General features: G+C 38.0%; 2 protein-coding genes across 3 annotated transcripts; one reads left to right on the top strand and one right to left on the bottom strand.

Moving 5' to 3' along the window:
* Nucleotides 1-126: 126 nt before the first annotated feature.
* LOC119901616 lies at nt 127-3,702 on the top strand. Its single transcript, XM_038717191.1, has 10 exons — nt 127-270; nt 378-514; nt 776-887; nt 979-1,059; nt 2,287-2,467; nt 2,599-2,688; nt 2,818-2,895; nt 3,092-3,152; nt 3,466-3,504; nt 3,582-3,702. Exons 1-10 carry the CDS (start codon nt 202-204, stop codon nt 3,700-3,702), a joined length of 969 nt encoding a protein of 322 aa, XP_038573119.1. The 5' UTR covers nt 127-201.
* Nucleotides 3,703-7,472: 3,770 nt separating this feature from the next.
* Nucleotides 7,473-15,552, bottom strand: LOC119902699. 2 transcript variants are annotated; one of them, XM_038719057.1, is made up of 13 exons: nt 15,247-15,552; nt 14,499-14,531; nt 14,346-14,421; nt 14,080-14,210; nt 13,800-13,932; nt 13,269-13,435; nt 12,579-12,732; nt 12,386-12,472; nt 11,993-12,163; nt 9,838-9,900; nt 9,581-9,643; nt 9,139-9,207; nt 7,473-7,682 (listed from the first exon to the last, which is right to left on the bottom strand). In XM_038719057.1, the coding sequence occupies exons 3-13, from the start codon at nt 14,356-14,358 to the stop codon at nt 7,501-7,503; spliced, it is 1,233 nt and encodes a 410-aa protein (XP_038574985.1). In that variant the 5' UTR covers nt 14,359-14,421; nt 14,499-14,531; nt 15,247-15,552; the 3' UTR covers nt 7,473-7,500. The 2 variants fall into 2 exon arrangements, with proteins under 2 accessions (XP_038574985.1, XP_038574984.1); XM_038719056.1 differs by having other exon boundaries at nt 14,346-14,365; nt 15,247-15,530.
* Nucleotides 15,553-18,481: the final 2,929 nt, after the last annotated feature.

The raw sequence follows: 18,481 nt of genomic DNA, 5'->3' as shown, positions 1-18,481 counted from the left end.
AGTACCAATTTTTGTATAAAGTATAAAAATATAATAAAATTGTATTCGTATAAATGTATAAACCTGATGCAGATACAGGATTACTGTAAGTGTTTGTTTTCCAGGCGGATGGGAATGATTGTTACATTGGATGCCAACTTTGGCCTTGTGAGGAAGCACAGCTCAGGTACAAGTGCGGTTGAGCCATTACACGGAACCCGCATGTTTGTTAATGAAAAGGATGTAGAGGAATACCTGCTATCACATCTTGACAGCTCAAAGCCTCACGAGGTTAGTCTTAGTTGTAGAATTTCATGGACTGAGTCCATGAAATATTAATGAAATATTTAATTAATCATTATTCCTCCCATAAATCTATGTTTTCCTTAAATCTTTAGGACTGCAGTAACTTCAAGGCTGGCAACGTGCTGAGGTCACAAAAACAAGCAAATAAACTTGATGTTACAGGAGTGTTTGGAGCCTCTTGTCGTCATGAAATGCCCCTAATGTTTGTCAACATGAGCCAAGGAGAACGGTAAGTAAATGCCACAGTAGTGACATCTCTGACTATTGACCCTGTGTTCCAGAATGATAATTCCCCTGTTTGATTCTACCTATTCATATAATAAGCCATATTTTAATGCAAAAGATGAACCTTATGGAATGTATATTCCAAAACATTACAAAATTTGAACTTTACCACCATTCTATAATCTTCACTATGCTGGAGAATGTATAATTAATTTCTACTTTTCCTCAGTATAAAGTGTCCTTATTCAAATTTGTGTTGAAATAGATTAGCCTATCCCCTGTATGTCATCGATGAGCTACTTCGAAGATGTGAGGACAAGAACATACACCTGCGAGTAGTCTATGACATTGCCTGTGTTGTTGCCTCACATTTGCATGTAAGTACTTTTTTGTGTAAAACTGAATTGTTGTTTTGAGAAAAGACCTTGACACATTTACTTAAAATTATGCTATACTGTGTTCAATCAGAAATCAGGAGAGGGCATACCACACAACATCTCCTTGGCCATACCAGCATTTCATGTTTATGGACACAAACTGCCCTGCCAGGTAGTTAATTGGCTTTATAGAGACATCAGGACCTGTGTCACACATCATTCACTCCCTGTTTGCCCTCAATTTTCCTGTCTATAAACTGCACAGCTGAAATTAAGTAGATGTGCCTAAAAGTAATCTTTATTCTGGCATTTTTCCCAACTGGTGTTTGTCTAAACTTGTTTCAGAGATGCACTGTTGGACAATACAGTGGAAACCGCTTATCTCACATCTGTCTGGGCCAAATCACTATAAGCGGATGATTGTTATAACCAAAGTTGTTTTTATGTTTTATGCAGATTACTATCTAATTTGTATAATTATTACATCCATATAAAGTAATAACATGAGCAGCTTCACTATTTTTTCTGACTTAAAGGAAAAGTGGATACATACATACCTCTCTCATCTCAGTGCGTGCGCTCAATTGCTCTGGTGCGCGGCGATACTTTGAGTGTCCAGTTCATTCATTAGGATCCAAACAGAGATGAAGTTAAAAGCGACAAAAAACACCACGCCACGTTTTATTTTGTCTCACCATACTTGGTCGTGTAACTACTCGTGTAACTATATTTAAATAGGGAAAACGTGGAGGTGTTTGGTCGTTTCTAACTTCATCTCTGTTTGGATCCTAATGAATGAACTGGACTCAAAGTATCGCCGCGCGCCAGAGCGATTGAGCGTACGCACTGAGACGAGAGAGGTATGTATCAACTCGTCTTAGTTAAGGAAATTACATTGTTTAATATGAAAAAACGGTGGAGTGTTCCTTTAAAGATAAAATAAAATAAGCTACACCTAGGCCCTCTCCTGATCCAAGCCCTGTCTGAATGGTCAAGGTGAAAGCATTACACTCCACTCAAGTAACATGCAGTAGGCCTAGCTGCTGCTGTGAGAGAGCCAGGACAATCATTATGTACCATAAAAGTCCCAAAAAAACAGCAGAGCAGGAACAGGAGGGCAAAATAACTCCATAGACCACAGCAGTGTGAGTAGAGGAAAACATCACATTTGCACAGCAAGCGTATGTACACACACACAATATGAAACACACTAAGCGGACTACTTGATTACTATAAACAAATTATTTACACAGCATTTCTACAGCAATGATTCTGTCCCAAGCTTTTGAATCCATATAAGTGGTTGATCACTGTAACCGTGATCCCTATAAGCAGTTTACACTGAAGTACGATCATGCTCAGTGTCAGCATCTATTCTACCACTTTGCTTTAATCACAGATCAAGTACAGCACTAGGCGGCTCGATGGGTTTGGGCTCACAGACGGGGAAGGAATGGAAAGGCTGTGGTCTTTTCTCCGAAGATTTGCCAGAGTCACAAAGGAGATGACTCCATCTCACCGCCTCGATCTGTTGACTGATGCCCTTTTGCATTATGGACGGAGGAAATCAACTGACCTAGGTTTGTCCACTACAGCATAACCTGCCAAAATTCTGTGCTGGTGGTTCACTGTTTATACATTTTATATTTTCTGGAGTGAAGCTGATCACTCACAAATTGGTCAGCATAAGTAAATTAAACTGTGTTTGCAGAGATGCAGCTCCTGCAAAGACTAGACAGAGCAGAGAAAATATCAATTCTCGCTCAAGAAGACATCTCATCTGTCATCAGAGACGCACCAGGTAAACAATGCACATAAGAAGCAGGAAACAATAGTTGTAAACCGGAGAATTTTAGATTCTGTTTACAAGCGCATTTTGCATGGAGTATGTAGTATTGATGTCTTGTTTTCTGTTATTTTTGTTGTCTAGTGTTGGTTTCTGAGGGAGACATGGAGAAATGGAAGAAAAGAGAGATGGAGCTAGCCCATCAGAAACAGAGACCAATAAGTAAGCAACTGAAGTGAATGGGTGAATGTCTGAACACTGTATGAAGGTCATGCAAATTATTAGCAAAGAGTATTGCAAATATGTTATACTTACCTTTCCGTGTACAGTAATGAAATACAATCCTGCAAGCTATGTGAAGTTACATGAAATGAAACAATGTATTAGAGCAGTAGTAATGTCTTTATCTGTTCTCCAGACACTGTCTGTAAATGGAAAAGGGACTACATCATCCAGCTGATTCAGTTCTACAAGTTCAAGTAAGAGTTTAATGTGTTTATGTAAAACTATATGGTAATTACAGCTGTCTTTCAGTGCCCTGCTGATGTGCTTCAGCATGGAAGTAGGTGTGATTACAGTAACAGCATAGCTTTGAAGGAAACCGTTACAATGGTTATAAATTAAGAGTTGCTATAATACTGCAGTAATTGAATATGTTGTGATTAGTAATCAATTATCACCAAGGCCTCCCTAATAACGTATGCACTCTTTGGTCTGGGGTGAACCACAGAAATGCTTTCTGCTTGGTACCTAATGAATTTTTGTGCTGTGTTTTTTTATTTTTATGTATAGATCTGGGACTCGTGAGTCGTACATGGAGTGTGAAACAGAGTAAGCAGTAATCTGTCACTGTTCTCTGAGCAAGTGTGTAAATAACTATAATAATATTTATTTTCTGACCATTGTAGAATTGAGGACTCTCTGCTGAACATAGAGAAAAAACACCGGATTGGGAGAAGATGGCAAGAATCTGACTCAGACTTCCAATCTACCCTTAAAGATGTTGACTGTGACTCAGAGGACAACTAATCTTCAAAGCTAGAACCGAATCAAGGGAGAGAACAGTCCTCCTCCATCTGAAAAGAAAATATCCAGGTAAAGTGCTGTGGATACGTAGATGGGCTACATTAAGATATTAAGTTCAACTTTGAAAAGGACCATAATACACACTAATAAATGAATTTATCTGCATGCGTGTTTCCTATCTTTGCTACAGATGGGCAGGGCATTGCCATTAGACTTTCCAAGCAGATTGCCAGCTCCAACAAGAGACAGAGACAGGCAATAAAAGAATACAACTGCATTCAGTGGCCACCACAGATGAGCATCTTCCCTACAATAATTGATTTTCAGGAAGCATGTGATCCCTCTTGGCAAGTCTACTTCTGCTTTGATGACACTGTAATTATAATTACCTAACCCTAGTAACCACACAGCAGTCACTCAAGAAACAATCTGACAACCGCTCACCAACCACAACTACCTGCCCATCATTTTTGAAACCACCTGGTACCACCTGGTGAGTCTAAAAAGGCGAGGGATTGATGCCTTATATATGAAGACTCGGGCAGCTGAGGAAAAGCGCATGCTTTATCAGGAAATGAGAACTGTAATTGAACACCTCCATCAGCAGCATGCCTTTCTGTGCTCTGCCATCAAAGACACAGATCAGCCTGGTGCAAAAGCTGCGCTCACCCAACGTCTCCATCAGCTGGAAAGAAAACGATATCAAGCCACTGTGATGTTTCACCCACATGTACCAGACATTGTTCCTGTAGACAACTCCTACTTGTGTCAGGCCCTCCCCATGTCAAGCATACAGACACTAGTATACAATGATGATGGTGATAATGAGGATGACACTGAGGATGACCATGATAACTAGGAATGTAATCACTGGTATGACAGGACAGGGCCTGTATTTACAAAGTTCACAAAGACGTGTTGTTTTACTAGGTCTGATCTATTTTAAAGCTTAGGTACTATATTTAAGCACATATTGCCACTAGTATATGAGTACAAAATTGTGTGTTTACCATATTGTGATATTACTTATTTATTGTAATGTACAAATGTGGTTATGTGTGAGAGCTTTGTTTTCTTTTTAGTGAGCTCACCAAACCAAATCCCCTTTAACTGAGTTGAAATGACAATAAAGTATGGAATCTTGAATCCTCTGAATCAACTACAAGTTTGTAAAACTAAAAGGGAACATACATGTGTATTGACTCTACAATACACCTTTCTCATAATGAGTTATAGCCATGTTTTCAACCATTGTCATAGCACCTATTCACAGCACACATAAATTAAATAAAAAGTAGCCGTAATTTACTTAATAAATGACAGAATAGTTTTACAGTCATAATCCACCGGACAGTGTGCCACCTCCAATACAGTAGGTTCTTCTTACATAACAGTACAGTAGGTTCTTCTCTTCTTCCTCCAATTGACTGCTTAAATTTTATTTTCACATTCTTAGTTTAGTTAATGTACATTACATTTAGTTTTTCTTGCATTTAGTTGCTATGGTGGTTGCTATTGACGCTATAACTGAAACCACGCAGCTTGCATGACGTACTTCCGCCCGAAATTATTTTATTCACAGACACTTTTTTAAAATAATTAATTCAACATTTGTCCACAGAAAAACCACAACTTGATAACTCAACATTACGATATGTTAATTTTAAGGTTAACACTTTTAACAATACTCCTTCGATTATGAGAAACACGGAAGTGCATTGTGTTGTGGGCGGGGTTTACGGGTTATCCTGTTTCGGCTAAAATAGCTTAAATAAATCAACATATTTACATTTTCTTAGCGTAGATCATCTAGATACAGTGTAATCAATAGTTTGGCTGTACTAAATGTTTGATTTATTCAGTAGATATATCTTTTTACAACCCTAATTTGCAAACCAGAAAAACTACAACTGCAGTGCTTATTCGTATCAAGCTGCATTGTGTATCTATAGGGAATTGTAGTTTTTAAAATATTAGTGTTTTTCTTAGAATTGGAGGTTGTAAATAGTTAGTTGAGAGTACAATGAGGAGTCTAGGGGGATTGTAAACACATCTATGTAATCCGATTTTAAATTAAATTAATTTTTATATTTTTAAATAGGTTAAAATTATTTTTAACCATACTTGACATTGTTCCAAATTGTTGACTATATTCACATGATAACTAAGGACAAGATCTCTCTATAACAGTTGGTCCCATGTCGATAGCCCCTTTTATTGCTTAATTATAGGCCTTCAAACATGCACCAAGGTGACGTTTCAAAGGTCAGTATTTCAAAACAGGGGCCATGTAGAATCTTAATACATACATAATATTACTCTCTAGGTCAAGACCTTTCTAACGATGTATTGGTTTAGCTCTACAACAAAGTTTTAATTTTCTCATTTCACGTACACAAGCCATCCCTGGTGTAGTTTTAGAGAGCACTTTGAAGGCTCAATAGGAGTAGCCTATATGAAGCTTTTTGTTTGTTTGTTTGTTTGTTTGTTTGTTTGTTTGTGACTCTGTAAACAGATTTACAACCCTACAACATGAGGAATATCTGGTATACACACACACTGCATTTATGTTTGGGACACACATGGCTTAAATACATAGGCTATCTATTTATGTTAATGCTGTTATGATGGTTAAATACCATTAATGACTAAGACCATCGTCTACATGATGGGTAGTCATCTCCTCTTAGGCTACTTGTAGACTATTATTAGGCCTATTGGTTGTCAAATACAAGAGTAGTCTACATTATACATAGGTCCTTCCACCCAATAGGTGACATTTGCTTGCTGTATCTCTTCAAAATTAAGCATCTTTTTTAAACACAGAATCTAATACTACACATATTTAACTATTCAAAATGTGTATTCATTGCTCAGGCAACTTAAGTTTATAACCAAGTTTCCAAGTAGAAGATGGATGAATGTTTTCCCAGTCCATGTTAGCAAAACTCATGTGCCATTTAAAAAGCATTTTTTAAAGCATGTCAATTTTTTTGTATTCACCTAAAGAAAGTGTTGTTTTTTTTTAAAGAAATGTTTGGTTATGTGTTCAAATAATTGATATTTGTGACTAAAATATAATATCATAGTGACCGGCAGTACTTTGAATTGAAATGTAGTCTATCCATGGCAGACAACTCTAAACAGAAGTGGAACTCCCTTGCATAAACTGACAATAAACTTTATTTCTCAGAATCCAAGGAGAAACAATTAATATCCTTAACACAGATAAAATTATACACTTCACATTTTATCTTAAATGTTAATCATTAAAAGAAAAGCATAACACAGTGAGTGTGAAAATACTTCTGAGGGAACTACGTCATGCGAAGTGGCTTCAGTGATAACAGCATCTATAGCAACCATTATATTTAACTTGCTTAAACCCGGCCCTACTGAACCAATGACGAAACAGATTCATATATAAACAAACAAACACGTAGACTCAATTCAGTACAATAGAACTTTATTGATCCCCACATGGCCCAGTTTAAAAGGGACCACATTGATGGTGCCAACAAACGACAACAATAAATAAAAATGGGGGTGAATGAAAACAAAAAGATCAGTTTTCTTCTTACAAGTGAGGTGTAACCATTACAATAAATTTGGAGCAAGGTTCATCAAGTATATTTTAATGAAAAAGGAGAAAGGGACTTAATACATTTTAAAACGTGCATGTATGTATGTATTTATTATGTGAGTGTGTGTGTATTTGTAGGGATGGGTTGGGGGCCGTCAACACAGTAAAAACAACTCAAAGTAACGGATACATTTTGGAATGCAGTAAATAGCATAGGTTCAGGGTGTTTGCATGGTGTTTTGACACTGGCAGTGAAGGCACATGTTCTTTTTAAAACCACATGCAGTGTGTGACCATGATTGGCACACTGTGCACTGTGACCATGAACGCCACTTCTTTCTTGCATTCTTATTTTTGTCATCAAAATGGACACGGCAGACACGGCACACATTGTCTCCATCTACCAAAGGAAAAACACAAATATTTTGGAAGTCAAGCCAGTTAGTTGAAATACTCATCACCATATTCAAAGCAACATATAAAAGGCAGCTTATTCATTTGTAACTGTTGCCAAATGCAAATGTTTGTATTGCACATAATTCATCTCAGATATTGCTGATGCTCAATCATTAGATAAAAGCAGGTCAAGAAAGAAGAGCAATTGCTGGTGTTCTTACCTCCTTTCTCTGTGTTTGTATTTTAAAGAAATGTACTGGACAACATCCTTTCAAGATGTTTTTATACAAAAACGCTGTATGTATTCTGCACGTTCTGCCTGGAATCTACCCCTTGTAGGACTTAAAAGTGAATCTAGTTAAATGCTGTTATATCCTAAATGAAAGGATTGGAGGCTAATTTGTCACAGTTTGTTAGTCTAATGTTTTTATACCCCTTTTAAATTTTTTTTGTCTATGCTTCTGTTTCCATATCTGTTCTTATTTTAGTATTGTAATCTGTTGAAACTGCCTGTTTTTATCCAGGCTGCTGCTAGTCTTGTCCAGGTCTATTATGAGGAAGAGCTCATTTGTTATATTTTGTTATTTTGTAACTTAAAGGATACTTCCAGTATTTAACACCTTGAGTCTATTTTGTCGTTTGTTTTAGATGAACTAGAGTGGTGGACTTAGAAATGTTGACGATGGGTCCTGTCTCGACTTTTTGACTATTTTAGAATCTCCTCTGACCGCTTTAGAGTGGCTGTCTATGGGCATGCACAAACATGTCCTTAAAACAACCCTTAACGTTCGTTTTCAAAACTGTGCAACTCACCGAGTGGTTAGTGGTGTTCGTTGATGTTCCAAAACAAGTAGCGTAGCGAAATACAGTTTCTGTCGTGTTTTATTTGCCAATTTGTAAAATCGCATGATTTCTGTTGAAGGACTCAGTGCTCGTTGATATTACTGCGCTAATATATCAAATATCGAGCAGAAGTTTATACGCGGTTGTGAGGTATCTGAAAAAATAGTTCCACTATAGCAAATAACACGGATTGAAAGCATACATTGCGCCGATATATTTGTTTTCAATCATCAATGAACACCACTAACCACTCGGTGAGTTGCACAGTTTTGAAAATGAACGTTAAGGGTTGTTTTAAGCACATGTTTGTGCATGCCCATAGAAAGCCAGTCTAATGCTGTCAGAGCATTAGATTATTCTAATATTCTAAAATTCTAAATATTCTAATTTTCTAAAATTCTAATGCCAGGCGCAAATGGCATTTATCCCGCCGGGAAAATAGCAATAGCGCCTGGATCCGCCCACAAAGTTACTTGCGCTTTGCGCTTTGACACTTGCGTTTTAGATCGTTAAAATAGGGCCCAAGGTGTTAAATACGGAATTATCCTTTAAGGCAATATATATGATATAACAGTCATTTCCTGTTATATAAAAATAACCACAATGTGGAAAGATACCTTTATCTGCAGTCATCACGATGGCTACAGTAGTGGCTGTTTCTGAGGACTCTTCCATCTGCTGTGCACCTAAAGTACATAAAACAAAACAAAATAATAACTTTCTAAATACAAATTTTTAATCTTAATTACAAATTCATAATTCAATTTGTCAGCATTTATACTGTCAATAGTTAACTAGTAAATCATTGATTAAAAAAAAAAAGACCATTATTTGCATCTAAATCTCAACAGCCAAATCAAAATGTAAAATTATCAGAATACCAATCTTATATATGCTTTTTAATGTCACCTGGATAAATATTGTATCCATAAATTGTAATTTTCAAACAAGTAAGCTTTTCTCTTTGTGTCAAATGTCAATGGATGACTTCTCAGAACAGTAACATTGTAAATGTATTATGTAACATTTGGTAAAATGTATTATGATTACAAGAAATACCATTTTCACACATGGCCTCTAAAATTTCCTCCACCGACTTCGTCTGGATGCCATCCGCTGTGTCTGTTGATTTGAAAAGATTAAACCATTACACAAAGGTGAAAATTTCATCTTTTGATTAATTGTATTATTTCAATAATGTATACAGTAGTCAAATGTGCTGTGTAATCACCACAGTTACATATCTAGTTAACTATGCTTCTTAAGTTTAATGTAATATATTTATTTAAAGATAAAATAAAAACAACTCAGCATACCTTCTGCATCCATGTGCTCTGACATCCCCTCTCCCAAGTCAGTGGGGTTGGATTGTTCTGCATCTGATTGATATTTTTAGAGAAAAAAGAAAGACAGAAAAAACCTTATGTAGCATGAGCTTAACAAATAATTGGCCTTCCTGCAATAGTCCTGGAGGAAAATAATGAATCACACAGCAGTGAATATATCAATGAAGGAATGTAATTCGGAGGAATTATATACATATAATTTAATTAGTGAATAGTTTGATGAGCATGAAAAAGATGAAAACCATTGCCAAGGGCCACAGTCACTAGTCATATTTAACTAAACATCTATAGGATATTCAGGATAATGATAAAGCTGAGAAATAGTGTCACATCCCTTACAAACTGTCAAAGACACATACAGAATCTATAACCTGAATCTGTTTCAATTCAATTTTATTTATATAGCGCCAATTCATAACAAAAGTTCTCTCACAGCACTTTACAAACAGAGTACGGTAGGTCTAGACCATACTCTTTATAATATTGTTAACAAATACCCAACCAATTCCCACCATGAACAAGCACTACTGTATGTGACGGAGGCAAGGAAAAACTTCTTTATAAAGGGGTCATATGATGGTTCTAAAAATAACATTATTTTGTGTATTTGGTTTAATGCAATGCATTTATGCGGTTTTAGGTTAAATAAAGCTCATCATTCAGAAAAGCGCTGTGTGCTCTGATTAGTCAGAAATCCAGTGCATTGTGATTGGCCCAAATACCTTAAGCACCTGATGGAAATATCACACTTCTTACCATATCTGGAACATCAGCTCCCAAAGCAAAGCAATATTGAGAGATTATAATGTCAGTCCTACCTTATCAATTAGAGCCGGAATATGATCCGGATGATGCAGATGACTAAGCTAATCGATCAACGTTGCCAGCGCGACTGGACCAGAATGTATCAGATTGGTAAGCATCAGTATTGCATTTGTTATAGTTGAAACGACAAAGACATAGTCTGAGCTCTCCCAGGTGCTAGAAACAGTCATCTGAAAAATGCGCAGCACACAGTCGAATATTTGGGTTGTACTGTTCTGGAACAGTGTTGTAAATAAAGCTTAGCCACTGTTTTCTAACTGTGTCCTCTTTTGGAAAGCCAAACAAAGTAGTTGGGCTTTCGCAACGAAAAACACAGCGTCTTTACGACATGCCGGCGCGGATAAAAGTTATGCCTTCTTTGCGTATACATTTGGGCGGTGTTATGGAACTCTGCCCCCACACACTGACGTAGAGATGAGGGGGTGTGTTTGAACGAAGTGTTTTAGGAAGGTGTGGCTGAGCCTTCACTTTTATAAAGAATATCTCTTTAGGGTTTGAGACTTTGATCTTTGTAACCCTGCAGATCTTATACATGCACAAACAGCTACATAACACTAGCCTGGCTAACGCCAGACCCAATTCTCGTTGAGACTTGGGTCTGGGAACCATATGCACATTTTCTCGTATTTGAGGCGTGGTTTACGAATGCCCGGCGCCGTTTATTGGGTGCTAAGAATGTCTATCAAATGCGCCTGTACGTAGCTCATAGCCAATCATTTCAATTATACCAGATGACGTATGTAGAGCGACAGAAATTAGACAAGGAAGAAGACGATGGGTAAGATATTTTTGTGTAAACAATAACGTTCAGCGACTATTGCCGAATAAAAACAAAATATAAACTATTGCCGAATATAAACAAACTGCTTGTGTGTGTTGCATAGATGTCGTCATCGTCTTGCTGCTCCCTCCCCGTTCTGTGATTGGTTCCCTAAATGAGCGAAATCTGGACCATGGTATCCATGCTGCCTTTCAGCGCGAATAAAATCGCGCTGCAGAAGGCAGTATGGGGAAACCCAGACTAACATAACACACTAAAGAGAAAGAAAAACAAGAAATCGCATCAAATGACCCCTTTAAAAGGCAGATACGTCAGAACCATGGCTCAGGGTGGGCGGCCATCTGCCTTGACGGTTGCGGTGAAGGGACAGAGAGAGATGCAATGCCCCAAAATATACAAAGACTTACATGTAGGCCAGTATTATTCTTTAGTTAACTTATTTTCCCCACTTTGCATAGAGCCAAATGGTCTGCTAAAACACAAGTGGAGAAAGACACTGGTAATGGTAATGTCACTTACTTATTTCAAATGAAATCTCCTCTGCAGCTTTCAAAATTTCGACCAATTGGTTCCTTCCATAAAAGGAAGGCTTCCTGAGGGTAAGACTTGTGGGCAGTCCAGCTACATTAATGGTCATGCCCTGATTTACCAGGGACTGGTAGGGAAGCCTCCCAGTACCTCCGGCCTCCTCTGAAATACACGGGCACAAACATGCATGCACACGTTACACAATGTTACACAGTTGGACAATTGTGACTCTCCCCTCTAGTTGATAGCCAGTGTACAGGCTGCAAACAGACATTTTGGTAAGGTGTCAATCTAATGGTTGATGGGCACATTAAATAATTTATTCATTTGATAATAATGCCATGGATTCATGAAGGGATTAAAAGTATTTGAACTTATGCTTACTATATTTTTGGTTGAATAGATCTTGCACTTTTCCTACCAGAACACTGACATGTTCTCTGGTACTGGGTGTTGCGGGTGAGGAGCTGGCTACAGATGTAACAACAGACAACAATAATTTCATAAAACTGTATTATGTATATTTGCACTATTACAGGCCTGAGTCCATTTCTGTGGATTTTTATATAACCAATACCTTTGAAATGCAGTGCGAAGTTGTTCACTGTCTCCGTTGTATCAAGGAAATCAGTGGCTCCTTTGCTGCTCAGTTCAAACACCTCTAATGAGGACTTTTGGCGGTCAAATGATAGAATGGCTGTTTCCACACCCAAATCCTCAAGCTTGGACACCTTTACAATAGAAGACGACAACCACAAAAATAGTAAATAATTGATTAAACACAAAACCTACTTTTAAAAATTCAACACACACTGAAGAAAAAACTCATAACAGGGCTTGGAAATATATGAAAACAGTGTTGTCACACGTGGCAAATAAGTGGTCAAGGACCACCCAGGGTACATTAACTATAAATTAGTTGTTTACATAGAGTCCAAATTCAATAATTTTGACTCATAGCCATTTGTGACTACTAATGCTTCAATTGACCACCTTGATGTGAATAGACTAGCCCAACCAGTAGGAATTTAGTTTGAGAGGTGTTCTTCAAAGTGAGAATATTTGATGTTGATAGCCATGTAAACAACAATCAGCTGGAATATTTATTTGGGATGAATTCATTTGAAATTATGAAAAAAATCTACAAATCAACAATCCAGTTGTCTGTCACAATGTTCTGCTCGCATCACAATTGCTGTCGATCATCCTTCCATCTAATACTAAAATAATACCACAAATGCCTAGCAAATGAAGCCATTTTCCAAACCTCTAACTTCAGCTTCTTAAGGTGCATTTTAATTCGGGCATCCCTCATCTCTGGGCTAAGGTCCTGTGTCTGCCCATGTGCCCTCAGTGCTGCTGCCTCTTGAAAGTATTTATTCTTTTCATCTTCCCCCAATGTGGCCCACCTGCCCTTAATGTCATTCATTGTGCCTGAGGAAAAAATAGATGCACAGAAAACTTAACACTTTAGATTCAGCATCTCTTTTTTTAAAGTAAATTCATACAACGACAATCTGTCCAACACACTGGTTTACTTGGGTTGTGAAACCCATTTCTCTGTAACAACTCTGTAAAAACAAGATAACATGTAAAGTAGATGACCTGATGATTCTTTTCAATACACACAGCAGTCTTACGTTGATGAATGCAACTTGCGTGTGAAGTACTTGCCAAATACTATCTTGAAAATCTGTTTCATGACCTTGTAAACCCCTGATGTCAACAGGGCCACTATGTACAAAAACAAACCATTTAGTATAACAATTAAAAGAAGCCGTTCAATTTTGTCTCTCACCTTTGTTTTTGAATATGTCCCTACAAAAAAGATTGTAAGGCGACAGCTCTCTGACGTGAACTTTTGCCTTTGATTGACGGGGTTCAGACAAAGGTTTTGAAATTTGTGATCTTTTGTAATTACCGATCCAGTTCTGAAAAACAAAAACAAAAATAACGATAGAGTATTACACCAATTAAACAGTATTTTAACAAAATACTTCATTTTTACAAGCAGTGCAGCAGAATGATATATTTATTTGACATGTTGTTTGTTAGTGTGGCACTAAAGTAAAACTTACTTCTATGACACTGGTGTCCAAACCAGTAGCAGATGCAGCACTTGGAATTAATTTTGACCCAACTCGTGTCATTCCATTCGTAAAAAAGGATTTCAGGGTTTCCTTTTGATTCCCATTAATGGGAGTTCTCTCTTGTTGAATAACAACAAAGAAAGAAAAATCTAGTCAGTTATAAATCAGTAATAAAAAAGACAGTGTTGCAGATCATACCATCGTTCTCAGACACACTTGCCTAATGCTTCTAGATTAGCAACTGCAAGGCTTACCTCTCTGGGCCATCTTCAACCTAAAACATAAACAGAAAAACTTGCACAAGACAGATTTGTGAACGGGCCCTTCTCTCAAAAAGGCCAAAACCAAATTTTAGATTGTTCAACAAAGAGATAGAGCGTGGAAGTAATAAAACAAACTTAGCCTACCACAGAAGTCCTTCAATCCACTGGAAATTGATGCTGTGGGAGACAAAAAAGTTAGGTAAAGATATATTAATGTTACACACACAGGCAGGCAGACAGATAGATAAATAGACTTTTCAAGTTCAATGTCAAGGACAGCAATAAATGTGACACACACAGACACCACAGTCTATATTTACTTCTAATAGATTCCTAATATTCGTCTTTTGCATGAATGTCATTGTAAGCTACCTCGTGTGGGATCAAATCCATCCAAGCTTTTTTCAAACCCACAAAACTTTATTTTACATTCTAGTCAAGATCCCAAGGTACCCAAACAGCCATAAAATACGTCATGGGTTTAATATTTCACTCATAAGTCAATAGGAGTAAGGTTAGGCCTATGATGGGCGTTAACGAGCATACAATATTATGCAATAAGCCTTACAGTGTGGAAAAAGTAATTTTTACAGGCTAACTTTGCGTTTAACTAGAAACTAAATTTCCCCATTAGCTTCATACGTAAAAACATACTTATTAGCAACGTTAATGCTCAAATAAAGCAAGTAAGTAACGTAATGTTGGGCTAATAACGTAACGTAATAGGGCCTAACGTTAGCCTATATAACGTTAGCCAAAATAATCGCAATACGCTTATCTCATGTCAACACTCATGTCACGCAACATTAAAACACATTTTATGTATTGTTTTCCCTTATTGACTAATTAATTTCGGTTTAAATGCTCGGTTTTATCATTTAAATGTTCTTACCTGAAAATATCAAGCGCGAAATATTGCAACGTTGCTGCGTCATTCAGTAGACCTCCGATTACCGGCGAGCTGGATTCCTCTGGTATTGGATCTGGAGTCTTCTCTTGTATTTGTCGGTGATTAACCATGTGGATGGATGATAACAGCCTTCTGAGCCTACCAGTAGGCGCAGCAGGCCCCTGCTGGCCCATATATATGAGCTGATAACCACTGATAACGCCCATTCAATCGAGTGATAACATTCGAAGCGGGTGTTGAAAGAGGTGTCAAGGAAGCATCTACACCAGGGTCGAGAAGCCGTCATTGAACAGAGGAGGGGGTCTACGCCACCACTTATCCCCCACTTACAATGCTGTCCTTTCATCACTTCCCAGGAAACTCAACAAACGTAACCTATTGGCCTCAGGTGAAGATACCAACGATGGTCGTTCAGTCTCGGACACAGGTAGTCTTAACGACTGTAACGACTGTCGTCACAGCAACAAGGAACACTAACGAACCAGCGGTATCGATGACCCGGGCCAACGACCCCACTGAGGTTAAATAGCTGAGTTTCCCTGCCAGTCAGTCAGAACTGAAGAAGTCCTTTGGATGAGGGACGAAACGTCTTCCAGTATCTTCAACCAAGTCCAGTTGCCCTTGATTTTAACCTTCGTTGGATAACTATGACCTGGATGACTGAGAATCTTCATAGACGAAGTGCCATAGGTTTTATTACACCTTATTGTATTTATTTTAAATTATTTTACTTTGAATTTAAACAACTTTGTGTATTTATACCACTTGCTCTTAGTAAATGTTCAGTCAAGGGCAACTGGACTTGGTTGAAGATACTGGAAGACGTTTCGTCCCTCATCCAAAGGACTTCTTCAGTTCTGACTGACTGGCAGGGAAACTCAGCTATTTAACCTCAGTGGGGTCGTTGGCCCGGGTCATCGATACCGCTGGTTCGTTAGTGTTCCTTGTTGCTGTGACGACAGTCGTTACAGTCGTTAAGACTACCTGTGTCCGAGACTGAACGACCATCGTTGGTATCTTCACCTGAGGCCAATAGGTTACGTTTGTTGAGTTTCCTGGGAAGTGATGAAAGGACAGCATTGTAAGTGGGGGATAAGTGGTGGCGTAGACCCCATCCCCTGTTCAATGACGGCTTCTCAACCCTGGTGTAGATGCTTCCTTGACACCTCTTTCAAACCATCCGTCTTCTCTGACTAAAATGTGCACCTGGTGGTCCTCAAACGAGTGTCCTCTGTCCTTCAGATGTAAGTAGACTGCAGAGTCTTGACCTGAGGAGTTGGCCCTTCTGTGTTGAGCCATGCGTTTGTGTAGTGGTTGTTCAGTCTCCCCAATATACAGGTCTGTGCATTCCTCACTGCATTGGACCGCATACACTAGATTGCTTTTCTTGTGTTTGGGTGTGCGGTCTTTGGGGTGGACCAGCATCTGTCTTAGTGTGTTCTTGGGTTTAAAAAACACAGGGATGTTGTGTTTGTTGAAAATCCTCCTGAGTTTCTCTGATACTCCAGACACGTATGGAATCACAGTGTTGTTGCGTTTGACCTTCTTTTCCTCCCCTGTAGTTTTGTTCTTCTTGGATCTTGTGGCTGTTTTCACAAAGGTCCATTTAGGGTATCCACAGGCTGTAAGTGCCCCCTTCAGGTGGTTCTGTTCCTTCTCTCTGGCTTGGGCGCTTGTTGGTATGTTTTCCGCTCTGTGGTGCAGTGTTCTCATGACCCCTAGCGGAAAACATACGTTTGGGCAGCGAACTATTCAGCAGGTGACTGGGCGCCTTCATCAGAGATCAGCTGGACATCAGCTGGTCAAATCTGAGAAGTCATGATCATTATTATTCTATATCTATAAATAACTATAAACATATATTAATTATAATCATATATTGTGATTTTCAGTCTGCTTTTTGAGATATTTTAGCCTTCTTAACTTTGTCAGTAGACTAAAAGTTATATTTTAGTGATGTCTTGTTTCAGCAGGTTTTAAAAACTGGATCTTGTATTTGGTTATGTTTGTCTAATATTATTAAAACATTAAAGTGTGACAAATATGCATAAAACTAAGAAATACTACAAATACTTTTTGTACACAGACCTGTAGATATACAGTATGTTTTCCTCAGTATCACAGTTATCCAGTGGAAGTACATCCATGGCTACACTGCTAAAAGCTAATCCAGCTACGTTTTATTATTATTATTATTTTGCATAACACAAGTCCAACAATCACGCCCACTTCAAGAAAAAATACAGTCCAGAGGGCAGTTTCACAAAACCATGTTGGCCTGCTCCAGACCAGGCTAACAGCCAGGCTTGGTTAATCCTGGGGCCTCATATATTTAGTCAGCGGTCAGACACCGATGTGTTTTTCATACTGGCAGTAGGTAGGCTGCATATTTTATCAATTTCAGTTGAGTATAGCCAGTATTTACTGCTCCATTATAAATATAGAATTGGCCAAAGGCGTGACTTTGTGTTGAAAGGTGGGGACAAAAGGGCTCAGATTAGGGGCACGATGATACACTTGTGTCACGAGACCTGACGATGCTCAAAAACAAGATGAGAAGATTTTTAACAATATTTTTAAGAAACATTAAATGCTAAAATCTTATTGGAGGATCCTCCCCCAATAAGATTTTGAGCATTAAACACTTCATTTCCTGCATTCTGGAGACATTGCTGCTTCAATTTAGGGTGGAAATGTCTTTATTTATAAAAAGAGAAACAAAAAACTTCAGCTGGCAGGTGACACAATTCATTGATAGAAAAATATAACAGCCTGTTACTTTTTTGGACAATGCACATTTGTTTTCTCTATTTTAAATTGCTTTGCATGTTTTGTTATTGTGCAAAGAAACCTTTCTCAAAGCATTTTCATTTATTAGTGAACATTTCTTGGTGCAAGCTGTTTTTCAGAACATTTTTAACAGTTGCTTTCAAAAAGTGATGGAGACAAAATCAGATTTCACATTGTGGTGGGGACATGTCCCCAGCGTCCCCAGTGTAAATGACACCTTCCCCGGCCACAGAAGAACATCCACATTACAGAAACATTACATTTTTAAATGCAAAGCACTTTGTGTTATATGGCCATTGTATGACAAATACAAATGAAGACTGATGATTAATTGAGAAGAATACTACCAAATTGTAACATGAATTACAGATTACAAAAACAATTAGGCTCCATTTTGTGTTCTCAGGTGAATTCTCTGTCTTCCTAG

The sequence above is a fragment of the Micropterus salmoides genome, unplaced genomic scaffold (genome assembly GCF_014851395.1).
Source record: "Micropterus salmoides isolate LMB-PRFRI ecotype aquatic unplaced genomic scaffold, ASM1485139v1 Ms_hic_scaffold_14, whole genome shotgun sequence".
Lineage (NCBI taxonomy): Eukaryota > Metazoa > Chordata > Actinopteri > Centrarchiformes > Centrarchidae > Micropterus > Micropterus salmoides.
Note: the sequence above shows the minus strand (reverse complement) of the source record. Positions and strands in the feature narration are given on the sequence as shown.